Source organism: Carcharhinus amblyrhynchos, chromosome 18, assembly GCF_965287045.1.
Source record: "Carcharhinus amblyrhynchos chromosome 18, sCarAmb.v2.hapA, whole genome shotgun sequence".
Classification (NCBI taxonomy): domain Eukaryota; kingdom Metazoa; phylum Chordata; class Chondrichthyes; order Carcharhiniformes; family Carcharhinidae; genus Carcharhinus; species Carcharhinus amblyrhynchos.
In genome coordinates this window covers 20,983,467-20,999,451 of record NC_137341.1, presented here as the reverse complement: position 1 = coordinate 20,999,451, position 15,985 = coordinate 20,983,467, and the positions used below count along the sequence as shown (strand labels likewise).

General features: G+C 44.0%; 1 protein-coding gene across 3 annotated transcripts in view; it reads right to left on the bottom strand.

The window, feature by feature from the left end:
• Window positions 1-11,265, bottom strand: part of mlst8 (MTOR associated protein, LST8 homolog (S. cerevisiae)) — a 28,202-nt gene extending 16,937 nt beyond the window's left edge. The window contains exons 1-4 of one of the 3 annotated variants that reach the window (XM_080206512.1): window positions 11,203-11,265; window positions 10,469-10,627; window positions 1,587-1,638; window positions 902-1,064 (exon numbers count right to left, since the gene is read on the bottom strand). In XM_080206512.1, the coding sequence (XP_080062638.1) occupies window positions 902-1,064; window positions 1,587-1,638; window positions 10,469-10,597 (344 nt within the window). In that variant the 5' untranslated portion in view covers window positions 10,598-10,627; window positions 11,203-11,265. The other 2 variants (XM_080206513.1, XM_080206514.1) reach the window with 2 other exon arrangements.
• Between the last annotated feature and the right edge of the window lie 4,720 nt (window positions 11,266-15,985).

Genomic DNA, 15,985 nt, shown 5'->3' with positions numbered 1-15,985 from the left:
TCCTAGTGTCTCTAGACTCTTTGCCGAGTTCAGTCTGCTGTGTGGTATTGACCAGCAAACAAAGGTCTCAGGGTGCTTCCATATTGAAAGTGAAAGCAAATTATCGAAACAGAACTTCTTATGGAATCTGAAGTTCTTCATCTCCACCTAGCAACTACAGTAGAAATTGAGAACATACAACGTGCGGATCCTGTCTTTTCACTTGGTGGAGCAGCAACCTAATCAAGGAAGAGGCTGATTAGGATTGTGGTCTTTGATTAGTGTGCGACAATTTAATTCTGATCACAATGGTTCTTTGGTTATCTCCTTGGTTACGGGAACACCAAAGATTGCTGTGGGCTTTCCTTTTTTACTTTTTTTCAAGAAGGCTCCTCCAATCTGAATTTTAAAAATTGGAATTAACATAACACTCTCATGTCCTCAAAATGTCCCAAAGAACCTCATAATTAGGGGATTTTTACATTAACTTCATTGCAGTGTTAATGTAAGCCTACTTGTGACACTGATAAACGTTATATAATTAAGTAATTTTTGAAGCAGTCACTGCTGCAATGTAGGAAATGCAGCTGCAAGGTCCTACTAACAGCAATATAATAAATAATCTATTTAATGATGTAGTTGAGGGATAAATACATTGATCATAACATAGGGAAGAAATACACTGCTCTTCTTTAGAACCATGCCATGGGATATTTTACATACATCTGAGATGGGAGACAAAGCATCTGTTTAATGTTGCATTCGAAAGACAGTTCCCAAAGGTACTGAGGGAAAACTATGCTATCAGCCTGGATTTACGCTCAAGTCTCTGGAGTGGTACCTGAACCCACAACTTTCTGACTTAAATGTGAGAATGTTACCAAATAAGCCACAGCTGACTTGTTTGTTTCCTGATAAATACCTGAGGTCCCAGATCCGGGCCATGCAGTCCTCCCCGCCAGTGTACATCCAACGCCCGTCCTCATGGAACCCCACTGAGGTGATGTTTTTGCTGACCCCGTCGTAGTTAATGACTGGGTTTGGGTTATTTGAATTCAGGTCATACATGCGGATATGCTGGTACCCTACAAGGTGGGCAAAAAAGGAAACGTCATTACATCAGATGATACTTGCAACGGGAGCACCGTTTACACTTCAGAACATGACTCAAGTCGTACTGCGTGCTTTAACAATGAGTCAACATGGTCAAAATGTAGTCCTTGCTTTTCTGAAAAGTGGGCATAAAACTATGCAAATCTCCCTGAAGACGACTATCACTAATTTTCACCTTTCAGCAAAGTGAAGTCTTTCAGGGCACAAGCAAAAATTCTCCAGTCTTTAACAAGATTAGAAACATTTAAAATGCAATCCTCCCTTCCATCTCGCTCCCATTAGGGAGTGGATATATCAATCCTAGAATACCTCATGTTAGGTATATTTCATATAGCTATCAACTACACAAGAGTTGAGTTAAATGTGCTTGGATTTACACCGTACCATTCAATAATCACACATTTCAGTGTGCAGTTTGGTGCATCATGACCCACAGGTCTGTCTAAAAAGCATCACTGTGAATGGAGTACACAGGTGTTCGCCATTCTGCTTACCTGCTGCTGCAATCATACTGCGGTCTGGCGTGATTTCCAAGGCATTTACCTGCTGGGGACTTTGTTAAGGAAGCAAGAAGAATGAAGCAGAAACTTACAGTAAATCATCGACTCAGCTCCTAGCACAAGTAACACACTGAAAGTTTCACTGGTGCCTGGTAACTGTAGGTGGTGGAAAGGGTAAGGGTCGCCTCACTCACTCCACACAGTACCACTGAGCACATCTTTGAGCATTCAGACAGATTAACACTTGCAAGTTGCTACAGAATGTGACTCTGACCAATGACACCAAGGGGAAGGCATGCTCAGAACACTGGAACTAAAGCTGTGCACTCTCACCTGAAGGTGAATGCTCAGAGCATGATGCAAAATTATAAAAAGCAAGGGAATACAGAATGAGGGGGAAAATATTACAAATCTGAAATAAGAATAAAGAATGCTGCAAGTTAACTGTACATAAGAACATAATAAGGACTTAAGAAATAGGAGCAGGAGTAGGCCATCTGGCCCTTCGAGCCTGCCCCTTCGAGCCTGCCCCGCCATTCAATAAGATCATGGCCGATCTGTCGTGGCTCAGTTCCACATTCCAGCCCTCTCCCCATAACCCTTAATCCCCTCTCTTATCAAAAACCCATCAACCTGCGTCTTAAAAATATTTAGCGAGGCAGCCTCCACCACTTCAACGGGTAGAGAATTCCAGAGATTCACCACCCTTTGAGTGAAGAAATTCTTCCTCAACTCCGTTCTAAACCGCCCCCCCTTTATCTTGAGGCTGTGCCCCCTAGTCCTACTGTCCTTTCTGAGCGGGAAGAGTCTCTCCACCTCTATCCTATCCATCCCATTCATCATCTTATACGTCTCAATGAGATCTCCCCTCATTCTTCTAAACTCTAACGAGTACAAGCCTAGTTTATTCAGCCTCTCCTCGTAGCTCAACCCCCTCAACTCCGGTATCAGCCTAGTAAACCTCCTCTGCACTCCCTCCAAGGCCAAAATATTCTTGCGTAAGTACGGCACACAAAACTGCACACAGTACTCCAGCTGCAGCCTCACCAATGCCCTATATAGCCGCAGCAAGACCTCCCTACTTTTATATTCAATCCCCCTCGCTATGAAGGCCAGCATCCCATTCGCCTTCCTGACCACCTGCTGCACCTGCAAGCTGGGTTTTTGCGACTCATGCACAAGGACCCCAAGGTCCCTCTGCACCATCGCCTGCTGCAGTTTTTCTCCACGTAAGTAATAATCCTTCCTACCATTATTCCTACCAAAGTGGACCACCTCGCGCTTGCCAACATTAAATTCCATTTGCCAGTTCCTGGCCCATTCGCCCAGCCTATCTAGATCCATCTGTAGACTCTCCACACCCTCCGCACAATTTGCCATTCCACCAATCTTGGTGTCATCAGCAAATTTCGACACCATACACTCGGTTCCCTCCTCCAGATCATCTATATAAATGGTAAATAGCTGAGGCCCCAGCACCGACCCCTGGGGCACTCCACTAGTCACCAACCGCCAATCCGAACAGCACCCATTGACCCCCCACTCTCTGCCTCCTATTTGACAACCAATCCTCTATCCACGCTAACACCCTACCCCCAACTCCATGTCCCCTGACCTTCTGCAATAACCTCTTGTGAGGTACCTTGTCAAACGCCTTCTGAAAATCAAGAAAGACCACATCCACCGGCTCTCCTCTATCCACCGTCCTAGACACATCCTCATAGAACTCCAGTAAATTTGTCAGACACGACTTCCCCTTAACGAAACCGTGCTGCGTCTGCTCTATTAAGCAATTCCCCTCAAGATGCCTCGCTATTTCCTCCTTGATGACAGATTCTAACATTTTACCTACAACAGACGTTAAACTAACCGGCCTATAATTCCCCGCCTTTTGCCTGGCACCCTTCTTAAACAACGGCGTAACATTAGCCGCTTTCCAATCTTCCGGCACTTCCCCGGAATCCAGCGACGTCTGGAAAATAACCACCAAGGCATCCACTATCACCTCTGCCATTTCTTTCAGAACCCTCGGATGCATTCCATCCGGTCCTGGGGACTTGTCCACAATCAGCCCCTCCAGTCTGTCAAGCACCGCCTCTCTAGTAACAGTAATGTCATTGAGACCCTCCAGTCCTACCACCTTTCCATCTCTCACACCCGGCAAATTATTCACGTCCTCCTCCGTGAAGACCGAAACAAAAAAGTTATTCAAGACCTCAGCCATTTCCCCATCCCCTACCACTAAGTCCCCCTTCTCATCCTCTAAGGGTCCAACGTTCACCCTAGCCAGCCTCTTCCTTTTTATATATTTATAAAAACTCTTGCTATCTTTTTTATATTAAGCGCTAGCCCAGCTTCATAGTTTCTCCTACCCTTCTTTATCAATTTCTTTGTCAATCTTTGTTGACATTTAAACCTCTCCCAATCCTCTTCTCGCCCACTACTCTTAGCTACTCTAAACGCCTCCACTTTTAATTTAACACTTTCCTTCACCTCCTTCGTTATCCACGGCTTATTACCTCTCCTCCTACGGTCCTTTTTGACCATCGGAATAAATTTCTGCTGAGCACCAAGAAAGATCTCCTTAAAGATCCTCCACTGCTCCTCAGCAGACCTACCTTCCAAAGCGCTCCCCCAGTCCACATTTGCCAATTCCTCTCTCATCCTACCATACTCCCCTCTGTTCAAACAAAGGACGCGTGTCCGGGAACCCACTTTGTCCTCCTCCATCTGCACCAGAAACTCCACCATACAATGATCACTCTCCCCAAGAGGATCCTTCACCACAAGGTCCCTAATTCTACCCACCTCATTACATAACACCAGATCCAAGATAGCTCGCTCCCTCGTCGGCTCCAACACACACTGTTCGAGGAAACTATCCCGGCAGCATTCCAAGAACTCCTCCTTGAGCCCACCGCATCCAACATGGGTCGACCAATCAATATGCAGATTGAAATCCCCCATAATTACGGCCGTCCCATTCCTGCACGCCGCACTTATTTGCGCGTTAACAGCCCACCCCACCTCCAGATCATTATTCGGGGGGCCTATAGACGACACCCACCAGCGTCTTCCTCCCTTTGCTGTTCCTAATCTCTACCCACAACGATTCCACTTTCTGCTCTTTGGCTCCAATATCATCCCTTGCTACCACCCTGATGCTATCCTTAATCAGCAGAGCTACGCCCCCCCCTTTTTCCTCCCGCCTATCCTTCCTAAACACTTGATACCCCTGGACATTCAGCTCCCAGTCCCTGTCACCTTGCAGCCACGTCTCTGTAATGGCCACCAGATCATATCCATTTGTGCTGATCTGCGCCACCAGCTCATTCATTTTATTCCGAATGCTTCGTGCATTCAGATAAAGTGCCTTCATCCCAGCCTTCACCTGAACCCTATTTCCCGGAACGCCACCAACCATACTCACGCCCCCGACTCCCTTTATTATTGGGACATCCTCGGCCTCTACCCTTACCTGTACCCTCTCCTTAACTTTAGGCCTCGTAATGTCACCTACCCTCACCCCCCTAATTAGTTTAAAGCCCTGTCTACAGTCCTCTTTACATGATTCGCCAGGACTCTGGTCCCAGCACGGTTCAGACCCACAGCTGGCGATTATGCATCAAAACCTCCCTCTATTTCAGTTTAATACAATTAAGTTTTTCTACCTATTTTTATACTATACTTTATTCCTATTGTTTGAACACAGGATGAACATGCTTGTTTCACATAAAAGTCATGTTCATCCTCAAGAAGTCTCATACAGGAAGCTACCATGTATTTAACATTGTAATGACTGCTGAATTCTGCATATCCCTGCCGTTTCAGGGAGTAAATTACCAAGCACAATGTACGCTGTAATTAAAAATGGTACATCAATTACTGCTTATCCCTCTATAACTGTAATCACGTTTACAAAGCAGGATTCTGTCACTCACTATGTAACTGTAATAAATCGCTAATTATCTGACCACCATGTATATGCACAGTGATGCTACTTATGGAATAAAGTGATGATAGTTCACTGTTCATCTAAGTTAGTGCTTTACCAACTGGGGACATCTGGGGATTCAGAGACTTTTCAGGGACTGTGCAGAATATGAAGTATGAACAAGCAGGAGCTGAAGGCAGGTATGGTGGTGGTAGTGGAATGTAGCCACCACAAGTGCAGCATAGTGTGTTGGACAGTATGCACAGAGGAGTGCTCACAGCAACAGGAAGATCATTAGATCGACCCACAGTTCAACGCTGGGAGCTCAGCCTTGTTTAAAGGAGGGGGGAATTTTTTCTTAAATTAAGATGCACTGGTTTTTATTTTCCAGAACTCTTTAGATTTTAGAAGAACTCACAAGGATTGGACAGGAGCAATATAACATTGCTGTTTATTAAAAGAGTAAAAGACAAAATGGGAAATGATAGGTCAGTTAGCCTATTTGCCATAGTAGGCAAAATCCTAGAATCTATTATAAGCGATGAGGTAACATGGCACCAGAAAATTATAATTAAATAATTAAACAGAGTCAACATGGATTTCTGACTGACCAATCTGCTTTTTTGAGGATGCAACTAGTTACGGATGTAGTGTATTTGGATTTTCAAAATTCATTCCGTAATTTGTCACACAAAATTAGGACTCATGGGATAGTGAATAATATATTTGCACATGGTGAGGATTGATTAAAAGACAAAACAATAAAGTAATAATAAAAATATTTAAGTTGGCAGGCTGTAAACAAACTGAATATGGCAAGAATCAATACTTGAGTCTCAGCTATTTACAAGCCATGTTAATGATGAGGGGACTGAGTGTAACATACTCTAGTTTGTACAAAATACAAAGGTGGGAAAATTAGCAGTGAGTAGCATGCAACAAGACTGCAGAGAAAAAGGTTGGGTGAGTAGACAAAAACATGGCAGATGACTTGCGAAGTTATCCTCTTTAAGTTTAAGTTTATTCATTAGTGTCACAAGGAAGCTTACATTAGGAAGTTTACACTGACACTCCAATGAAGTTATTTTGAAAATCCCCTAGTTGTCACACTCCAGCTCCTGTGCGGGTACATCGAGGGAGAATTTTGCATGGCCAATGCACTTAACCTGCACATCTTTCAGGCTGTGGCAGGAAACCAGAGCATCCGAAGGAAATCCACGGGGAGAACATGCAGACTCTGCACAGTGATCCAAGCCAGGAATCAAACTGGGTCCTTGGTGCTGAGGCAGCAGTTCCAACCACCGTGCTGCCCACAGGTAGGGAAAATAAAGAAGCAGAATATTTTCTGAATTGTGAGAGTGCGAGGAACATTTGCGTTCAGAACAACCGTGTCTTTGTACATAATCACACAAAAATGCAGGTACAGCCATAACTTAAAGCCAATGTCCCAGACTTCACCATTGCCATCCATAGGAATATCCTATCCCACCCCAGGACAGATCATCCAGAGGTGCCAGCACATAGGTATAGTCGAACGGGAATGGCCCTGAAAGCTTTCAACATTGGCTCCAAGCCTCATGAAGTTTAATGACTTTAGGTCAAATATGGAAACAATACTTTCACTGTATACTAATACATGTGACAGTAATAAATCAAATCAAAAATCAAATCAAATTGTAGTGGTGAGTAGGTTCTTGTTTCTGGTTCTGTGTTCAAGGAGTTTGGGTTTTGTTTACAACAGTCTGGCTACAAAATGGGGAACATCTCTTACCAGCAGAATTTAATTAAAATTTTGGGTCCTGATTAAGAGTTTAAAATTCTTAATTGAAGGATTCCACTAACAATGAGTCAGGTGTCTGGGAGAACCAAGCTGAGCAGAAAGAGAGAGAAAGGAGTTTAGATGCAGAACTCCAGAGTCAAAGAATATCAGAATCAGAAGAGTTCTGACTCAAGGTGGCTACACTTAAGATATTAGTGATGCCTGTGTTACAACCATGGGATGGGTGAAAGAGAATAAAGGGTAAACCTCATCAGATGTACACAAAAGGCCCAAGAAATCTCAACCATAAATGAATCTTCAAAGCAGTATTCACCAAGTGATTAAATCTCCAATTCCTGATAAGTATCTGACTGTGTGTGTGTGTGTGTGTGTGTGTGTGTGTGGGGCAGAGGGCACTGTGGGAATCAAATGTATGCGGAAGGAAGTTTGTTTTAAACAGTGAACCTTGTGGCATCATGTATTAGCAAATACCTGAGTTTTCAGATTTCCAAAGAACACATTATGGTGTCTATATCATTACATCACCATTTACAAGGCACAAGTCAGGAGTGTGATGAAATGTGCTCCACTTGCCTGGCTGAGTGCAGCTCCAACAACACAAAAACACCATCCAGTGCAAAACAGTTCACTTGATTGTTACCTCATCCACCACCAACATACAGTGGCAGCAGTGCATACCAACCACAAGATTAACTGCAGCTACTTGCTAATAGCATCTTTCGAATACACACCTACCACCTAGAAGAACAAAGGCTGCAGACACATGGGAATATCACCACCAACAAGTCCCCCTCTGTGACATGCATCACCTTAACCTAGATCTATATTTTCATACATTCACTGTCACTGGACTAAAATTCTGGAGTTCCTTTTCTAACAGCATGCGAATTCAAAGCATGACTGACCACCATCTTCTCAAGACTAATTAGGAATGGGCAATAAATGCTGGACTGGTTGTCAATGCTCACATCCCATGAGTGAATAAGAATCGAAGCAGAACAGTATGCTAACTTTTGTTACACAAGAATTAGAATATACGAAAGAAACTCTATAGGATACTAGTGGGGCAACACCTGGAATAGCATGCAGTTTCAGCCTCCTAATCAAAGAAGAATATATTTTATCTAAAAGGGATTGCAATAAATGTTCACTAGACTGGCTCCTGGGATGAGGGGCAAAATGAACTGAAACTGCTGGAAATACTTAAGTCAGCCAGCAACTGTGGAGAGTAAAACAGGGTTAACAATTTAGGTCAATGTTCCTTCATCAGAAATAGGAAAGGTTAGAAGTGTGTAAGATATTAGACGAGTGAAAGGGGTGGGAGTTGGGGAAGGCTTGGGAAAAGAACGAAAAGTCAGTGACAGGATGAATGACAGAAAAGATTAAACGACAAGAGTTGGTAGGATGATGGGATTGCCCTATGCAGAAAGAATATGTAGACTAAACCTATATTTCTAGGGTTTACAAGAATCAGGGGCGATCTAATTGAATCATATAAAGTTCTTAAGGGACTTGACAGAATAGATGCAGCAAAAGTGTTCCTCCTGGCTGGAGGACCAAAAATGCTCAGGCCATTTAGAACTGAGATTAAGAGAAATTTATTCATTCAGAGGTTTGTGGATCTTTTCAATTCTCTACCCAGGAGAACTCTATTTACTTGCTACTCTTCAGATACTGAAGCAGTCCATGTTCAAATGCAACAAGATCTGGACAATATCCACATTTGGGCTGACAAGTGGCAATCAACATTCGCACCACACCAAATGCCAGGCAATGGCCATTACCAATAAGAGACACTCTAACCACTGCCCCTAATATTCAATAGTGTAACCATCACTGAATCCTCCACTGTCAACATCCTTGGGGTTACCATTGACCAGAATCTCAACTGGACTCACCACATAAACAGTGGCTACAAGAGCAGGTCAGAGGCTACTAATACTGTGGTGAGTCAGTCACCTCCTGACTCCCCAGAGCTTATCCACCATCTACAAGACACAAGTCAGGAATGTGATGCAATACTCCCCACTTGCCTGGATGGGTGCAGCTCCAACAATACTCAAGAAGTTTGACACTATCCAGGACAAAGCAGCCCGCTTGATTGGCACCACATCTACAAACATTCAATCCCTCCACCATCAATGTTCAGTAGCAGCAGTATGTACTATGTACAAGATGCACTGAAGCAATTCACCAAAGATCCTTAGACAACATCTTCCAAACCATGACCACTTCCATCTAGAAGGACAAGGGCAACAGATAAATGGGAACACCACCACCTGCAATTTTCCCTCCAAGCCACTCATCATCTGACTTGGAAATATATTGCCGTTCTTTCACAGTCGCTGGGTCAAAATCCTGGAATTCCTTCCCTAACCACATTGTGGGTCAACCCACAGAGCATGAACTGCAGCGATTCAAGAAGGCAGCTCACCACCACTTTCTCAAGGGAAACTAGAGATAGGCAATAAATACTGGCCAGCCAGCAATACCCATGTTCCACAAATGAATAAAAAACTCTTGATGCTTGGCCATTGAGCACTGAGGGAATTAAAAGATATGTGGTCAGTGCAAGGAGGACGACTTCAGGCAGAAGATCAGACATGATCTTGTTGAATGTTGAAGCAGGCTCTAATGGCCTACTGTAGTCATTTATGTTCTTAAGTACAACATAAACACAAAGGGTCACAAAATGCAACTTGTTCATATTAAGTTTATAATTTCGATGGAAGCTCCATGAGTATTAATCTATTTGAAAAGGTGCTCCAACCAAAACATTTTAAGAAATACTGACCTAATTGATTGCCAGCTGCTGAGACAGGAAATCTGATTATATTTAATCACATCAAATTTTATGGAAATTACAAAAGTACTAAACTTGAGCACATATCTAGGCTGACACTCTAGTGCAGTATTGAGGGGATGCTGCATTAGTAGAGGTGTTATCTTGTAGGTGGGACAGTAAATGGAGGTGCCTCCTGCCATCTCAGGTGGATGTAAAGGGTCCCTTGGAGTTATCTGAAGAGCAGGTGAGATCTGCTCTTGGCCAATAAATATCCCACAAGTAATATAACTAAGTCAATTCAATTTGTCTTTCAGCACATTTGATATTTGTAGAACCTTGCCATGCGCAAATTGGCTGGGGCCAGCCTGCAAGGATACAGAATCCTGATGCTGCACAGTCCGAGTGCAGATGCCACTGTGCGCCTGCCAGAAGCGGACGGTGTGATCATAACCAGCAGTAGCCAGTATGACAGGATCACTACCCACTGTGCCTGGACTTGTGTTCATGGTGGTGAGGCCTGGATAAGTCAGTCACACCTGCAACAAAAATGTCAGTATCACGGCCAAAGCTGCCATCCTTGTCCTTACTCTAAGTATGCCAATTTTAACACACACCCCCCCCCCCCCCACTCACCCACCCCCCCCCCCCCCACTCACCCACCCCCCCCCCCCCACTCACCCCCCCCCCCCCCCCCCACTCACCCACCCCCCCCCCCCCCCCCTCAGCCCAGGCACCGGTGTTGTTTTTCCAGCTCCTTCTCTTTTCTCTAGTCTGCCAGCAAAGACCCGCCTCATCCCCTAGGCCACATCCTAGCCTTCCACATTCCTGCAGCAATTCCCCTCCCCACCCAGATTGTATCCGCTCACCGATACCTTGGGACTAATTTTTCATCTTCCTCCCCCAGCCCCTCCTCTTTCACACCCACAGTCTTTCCCTTCCCCACTGCCCCGGGCTGCTTTCTGCCGCACACGCTGCCATTCCTGGGCTCATTTCCAACCCCCCAGTGTTTACCCCGCGGGAGTGGCCGCGTCCCCTGCCCGTTTCCCTCTCCTCTGCCCCCTGCTTCCCGGCCTCAGCCGAGTACCGCTATAGTTTTTCCTGCTGCCCTCACTTTGTCAGCCCACAACGAGCCGAGTCCGTCTCTAAATGTGTCCGCCGGTCCAGTCTTCTAAATGCTCCGACTTGCTGCCTCGTCCCCAGCAGCGACGTTCCTCACTCCCCTGAACATTGTCAGTGGCTCTCCTCAAAGGTTTGGCCCCCACCCAGAATCCCCTGCCAACCCTGCAAATCAATTCTCTTCCAAGTATCTATCCAGTTGTCTTTTAAAATTTCCTGTAGAATCTATTTCTGCCACCTTTTCGGGTTGTAATTCTTGTCTTTATTATCACTGAGGGTCAAGGCCTGGGTGAGGAACACAGATTAGAAACATTTTCTGGCTCTGCAAATCCAAAAAGTGAGGAAGTGCCCTGGAAGATCAGATTTTTACTCGGGTCCGTTGGGTGGAAATAACAATGGGGGCGACCCCAGAACAACTGCATAGGCTGCCAAGTGCAGAGATAGGCTGGGTGGAAGGCTTCCATCGGTGCACCAGTACTTTGGATTTAAAAAAAAACAGTCCTCTGGTCCTTATTACATCATCCACTCCCACATACTCCCCATGTCCAACCATTTTTCTAAATCGAAGCTCCCCACCATCTCCCTTCATATGCTCTATGCCCCTCTAACTATTCCCAATAGCCTCTCTTCCCTCCATGCCAACCTGGTCTCCTCTGTCCATCCCCATGGTGCTTTATAGACCCTCTAACAACAAAGCAAATTTATGCCTCCTCCCCTGTGCCCCTCTGCCACCTACACTGCCAACTCACCCAGTATCCACCATGGGAAGACCTCAGGACCATGCTGAGATAAAATAAAATTATTAAATGTCAATTGAAGAATTCACTACTTTAAAAGCTTTCATTGATTTAAAAAAAACAATTCTCTGGATGAAGGGTCATCCAGACTCAAAACATTGATTCTATTCTCTCTCCAAAAAGCTGTCAGACCTGAGTTTTTCCAGCATTTTCTGTTTTTGCTTGGAACGCAAAGAGTCTGGAACCACCTGGAGCTATAAATCTGACTGTGAAGGGAAAGGCACAGAACAATAATAATGAAAGGTTTTGAATTTGTTCATGCAGCATTAATAAGTAAGGGAACCTCTAGGCTTATGTCACCAAAGTGAAATAACAAGCAAAAATAATTTCTAAAAATATTTGAGGGGCGGGAGTTTTAAATGCCTTGACAGTTTCTTTTGACAGTTCTATTGAATTATGCACTTTTTACACACATCCATACCTACTTTTAATAATTCTAAAGGACACTTTATCTCTCCAAACGGTCAGGACCGTACCCCAAAGGATAGCTTACATCTCCAAAAAGCTCTCTCTCTATATATATTTACATATCACGTGTCCAGCTACCTTCATGAACTATGAATGTGCAGCTTAAAATCCACCATCCCCCCTTCTCCATGAAGCGCCATGTTCAGAGTGGGACTACCTGATTTAAGCCTCTACGGCCATTTTCATAAAGACAGAGAGACTCTCTGTCTTTATGAAAATCAAGGCCCAAGTCATTGTTCCCCAAATTGTCATTGATCTAATCTCAATTGAAGATCAACCTTCCATGTCCGCCAGCTTCATGCTGTCCCAACTATGTACAGTAAATCTCTAACTTTTTCTGATGACTCAGAAACAGGATTGTCCTGCAACACCCATAATTTCAATCTGTTCTTCCCCCATGGAACTGATTTCTTCCTATTTCGATCTACTTTTTCCACATTTGTCCAGCCTTTATTCCACCTACATCTTCTGGTGCCCTTTGTTGATTCAACAGTTTCCTGTTTTCTGATTTGCTTTTGTCATGGATCCAATTCCTTTTGCCCTCCAAGCTCCACCAGAATAGCCTGAGGACTCTTTTTTCTCCTTTGAACAGAAGTTCAATCAGTCCCCCTCCACCACCACTTTCCTCCATTAGCTGAACAACTTCTCCTTTTACTTCATTCATTTCCTCAAACTATGAGGGCTTTTAAAGTAAATTGTTGGCAGGAGGGGGGATAACACCTAATGGAAGATGTGGTAGATTAAAGGGAAAGGACAAGCTTAGAGCAAGGTTCTTACCTTAGTGATAATTAGAGAATGGCAGGAAGATACTAATTTATAACTGGCAGCATAATTGCAAAAATAGCAACAATATTCGGCATGGACAAGTTGGGCTGAAGGGCCTGTTTCCAAGCTGTAAACCTCCATAACTCAAAGGCTATGTATCTTGTTATGACCAGTTAGGGACCAGTAACATTTTGTTTAAAGTAGACAAACTTTGAAATCTCGGATACTGAGTTCAATTATTAAGGAAGTTACAACATGGCACTTAGAAAATATTAATGTGGTCAGGGAGAGTCAACGCGGTTTTGAGAAAGAGAAATCATGTTTGACTAATTTACTAGACTTCCACCCATTGACTCTGTCTACATTTCCCACTGCCTCGACAAAGTGGCCAGCATAATTAAGGACCCCACACATCCTGGACACTCTCTCTTCCATCTTTCTCCATCAGCAAAAAGATACAAAAATCTGAGGTCATGTACCAACCAATTCAAGAACAGCTTCTTCCATGCTGCTTTCATACTTTTGAATGGACTTACCTCGCATTACCTTTCTCTACACCCTAGCTATGACTGTAACATTACATTCTGCACTCTCTCATTTCCTTTGCTAGGAACAGTATGCTTTGTCTATATAGTGCGCAAGAAACAATACTTTTCACTGTACAGTGCAGATGGATGTTGCAGTTTGCAGAGGGACATAGATAAGTTGCAGAGCTGGGCTGAGAGGTGGCAAATGGAGTTTAATGCGGAAAAGTGTGAGGTGATTCACTTTGGAAGGAGTAACAGGATTACAGAGTATTGGGCTAATGGAAAGACTCTTGGTAGTGTGGACGAGCAGAGAGATCTCGGTGTCCATGTGCATAGATCCCTGAAAGTTGGCACCCAGGTTGATGGGGTTGTTAAGAAGGCATACGGTGTGTTAGCTTTTATTGGTAGGGGGATTGAGTTTTGGAGCCATGAGATCATGTTCCACCTGTACAAAACTCTGGTGCAGCCACACTTGGAGTATTGCATACAATTCTGGTCACCACATCATAGGAAAGATGTGGAAGCGTTGGAAAGGGTGCAGAGGAGATTTACCAGAATTTTGCCTGGTATGGTGGGAAGGTCTTCTGAGAAAAGGCTGAGGGACTTGAGGTTGTTTTCGTTAGAGGGAAGAAGGTTAAGAGGTGACTTGATTGAGGCATACAAGATGATCAGAGGATTAGATAGGGTGGACAGTGAGAGCCTTTTTCCTCGAATGGTGATGACTAACACGAGGGGACATAGCTTGAAATTGAGGGGTGATAAATATAGGACAGATGTCAGAGGTATGTTCTTTACTCAGAGGGTAGTAAGGGCGTGGAATGCCCTGCCCGCAGCAGTAGTGGACTCGCCAACTTTAAGGGCATTCAAATGGTCATTGGATAGGCATATGGATAATATTGGAATAGTTTAGGTTAGAGGGTCATTAGATTGGTTCCACTGGTCAGCGCAACATCGAGGGCCGAAGGGCCTGTACTGCACTGTAATGTTCTATGCATGTTAATACATGTGACAATAACAAATCAAATCAAATCAAATTCTTTGAGGAAGTAACAAGCAATGTGAATAAAGGAGAACCTTCAGTTGTGGTGTACTTGGATTTCCAAAGGACAAGTTGTAGGGTGGGACATCAAACATTATTCCACAAAATAAGAGCTCATGGTATAGAGGATAACTTATCACATTCAAGGATATGAATTAGGAGCAGGTGAATGCTACTCGACACTTCAAGCATGCTCTGCCATTCAATAAGATCATTGTAACCTGAATGTCATAATTCTTGTATCATCGATAACCTTTTACGCCTTGCTTATCAATAATCTATTTAGTTCTGCCCTAAAGATATTCAAAGACTCTGCTTCCACCGCATTTTATTCCAAAGACTTACTGCCCTCTGAAAGTAAAGAATTCTCCTCATCTCTGGCTTAAATGGATGACTCCTTATTTTTAAACAGTGACTCCTAGTTCTAGATTTTCCCAAAAGAGAAACCATCCTTTCCACATTCATCCTGTCAATACCCCTCAGGATCTTATGTGCTCAGTCAAGTTGCTTCTTAATCTTCTAAACTCCAACAGATACAAGCCTAGCCTATCCAATCTTTCTTCATAAGACAACCCACTCATTCCTGGTATTAGTTTAGTAAACCTTTCTGACCTGCTTCCAATGCATTTATATCCTTTCTTAAATAAGAAGACCAGTATTCCAGATGTTGTCTCACTAATGTTCTGTATAACTGAAGCATAAGAACATAAGAACATAAGAAATAGGAGCAGGAGTAGGCCATCTGGCCCTTCGAGCCTGCCTCGCCGTTCAATAAGATCATGGCTGATCTGTCGCTGCTCAGTTCCACTTTCCCGCCCTCTCCCCATAACCCTTAATCCCCTCTCTTATCAAAAACCCATCAACCTGCTTCTTAAAAATAAGTAAGTAATAGTCCTTCCTACCATTCTTCCTACCAAAGTGGACCACCTCACACTTGCCAACATTAAATTCCATTTGCCATTTCCTGGCCCATTCGCCCAGCCTATCTAGATCCTTCTGCAGACTCTCCACACCCTCCGCACAATTTGCCGTTCCCCCAATCTTGGTGTCATCAGCAAATTTTGACACCCTACACTCGGTTCCCTCCTCCAGATCATCTATATAAATGGTAAAAAGCTGAGGCCCCAGCACCGACCCCTGGGGCACTCCACTAGTCACCATCCGCCAATCCGAATAGCACCC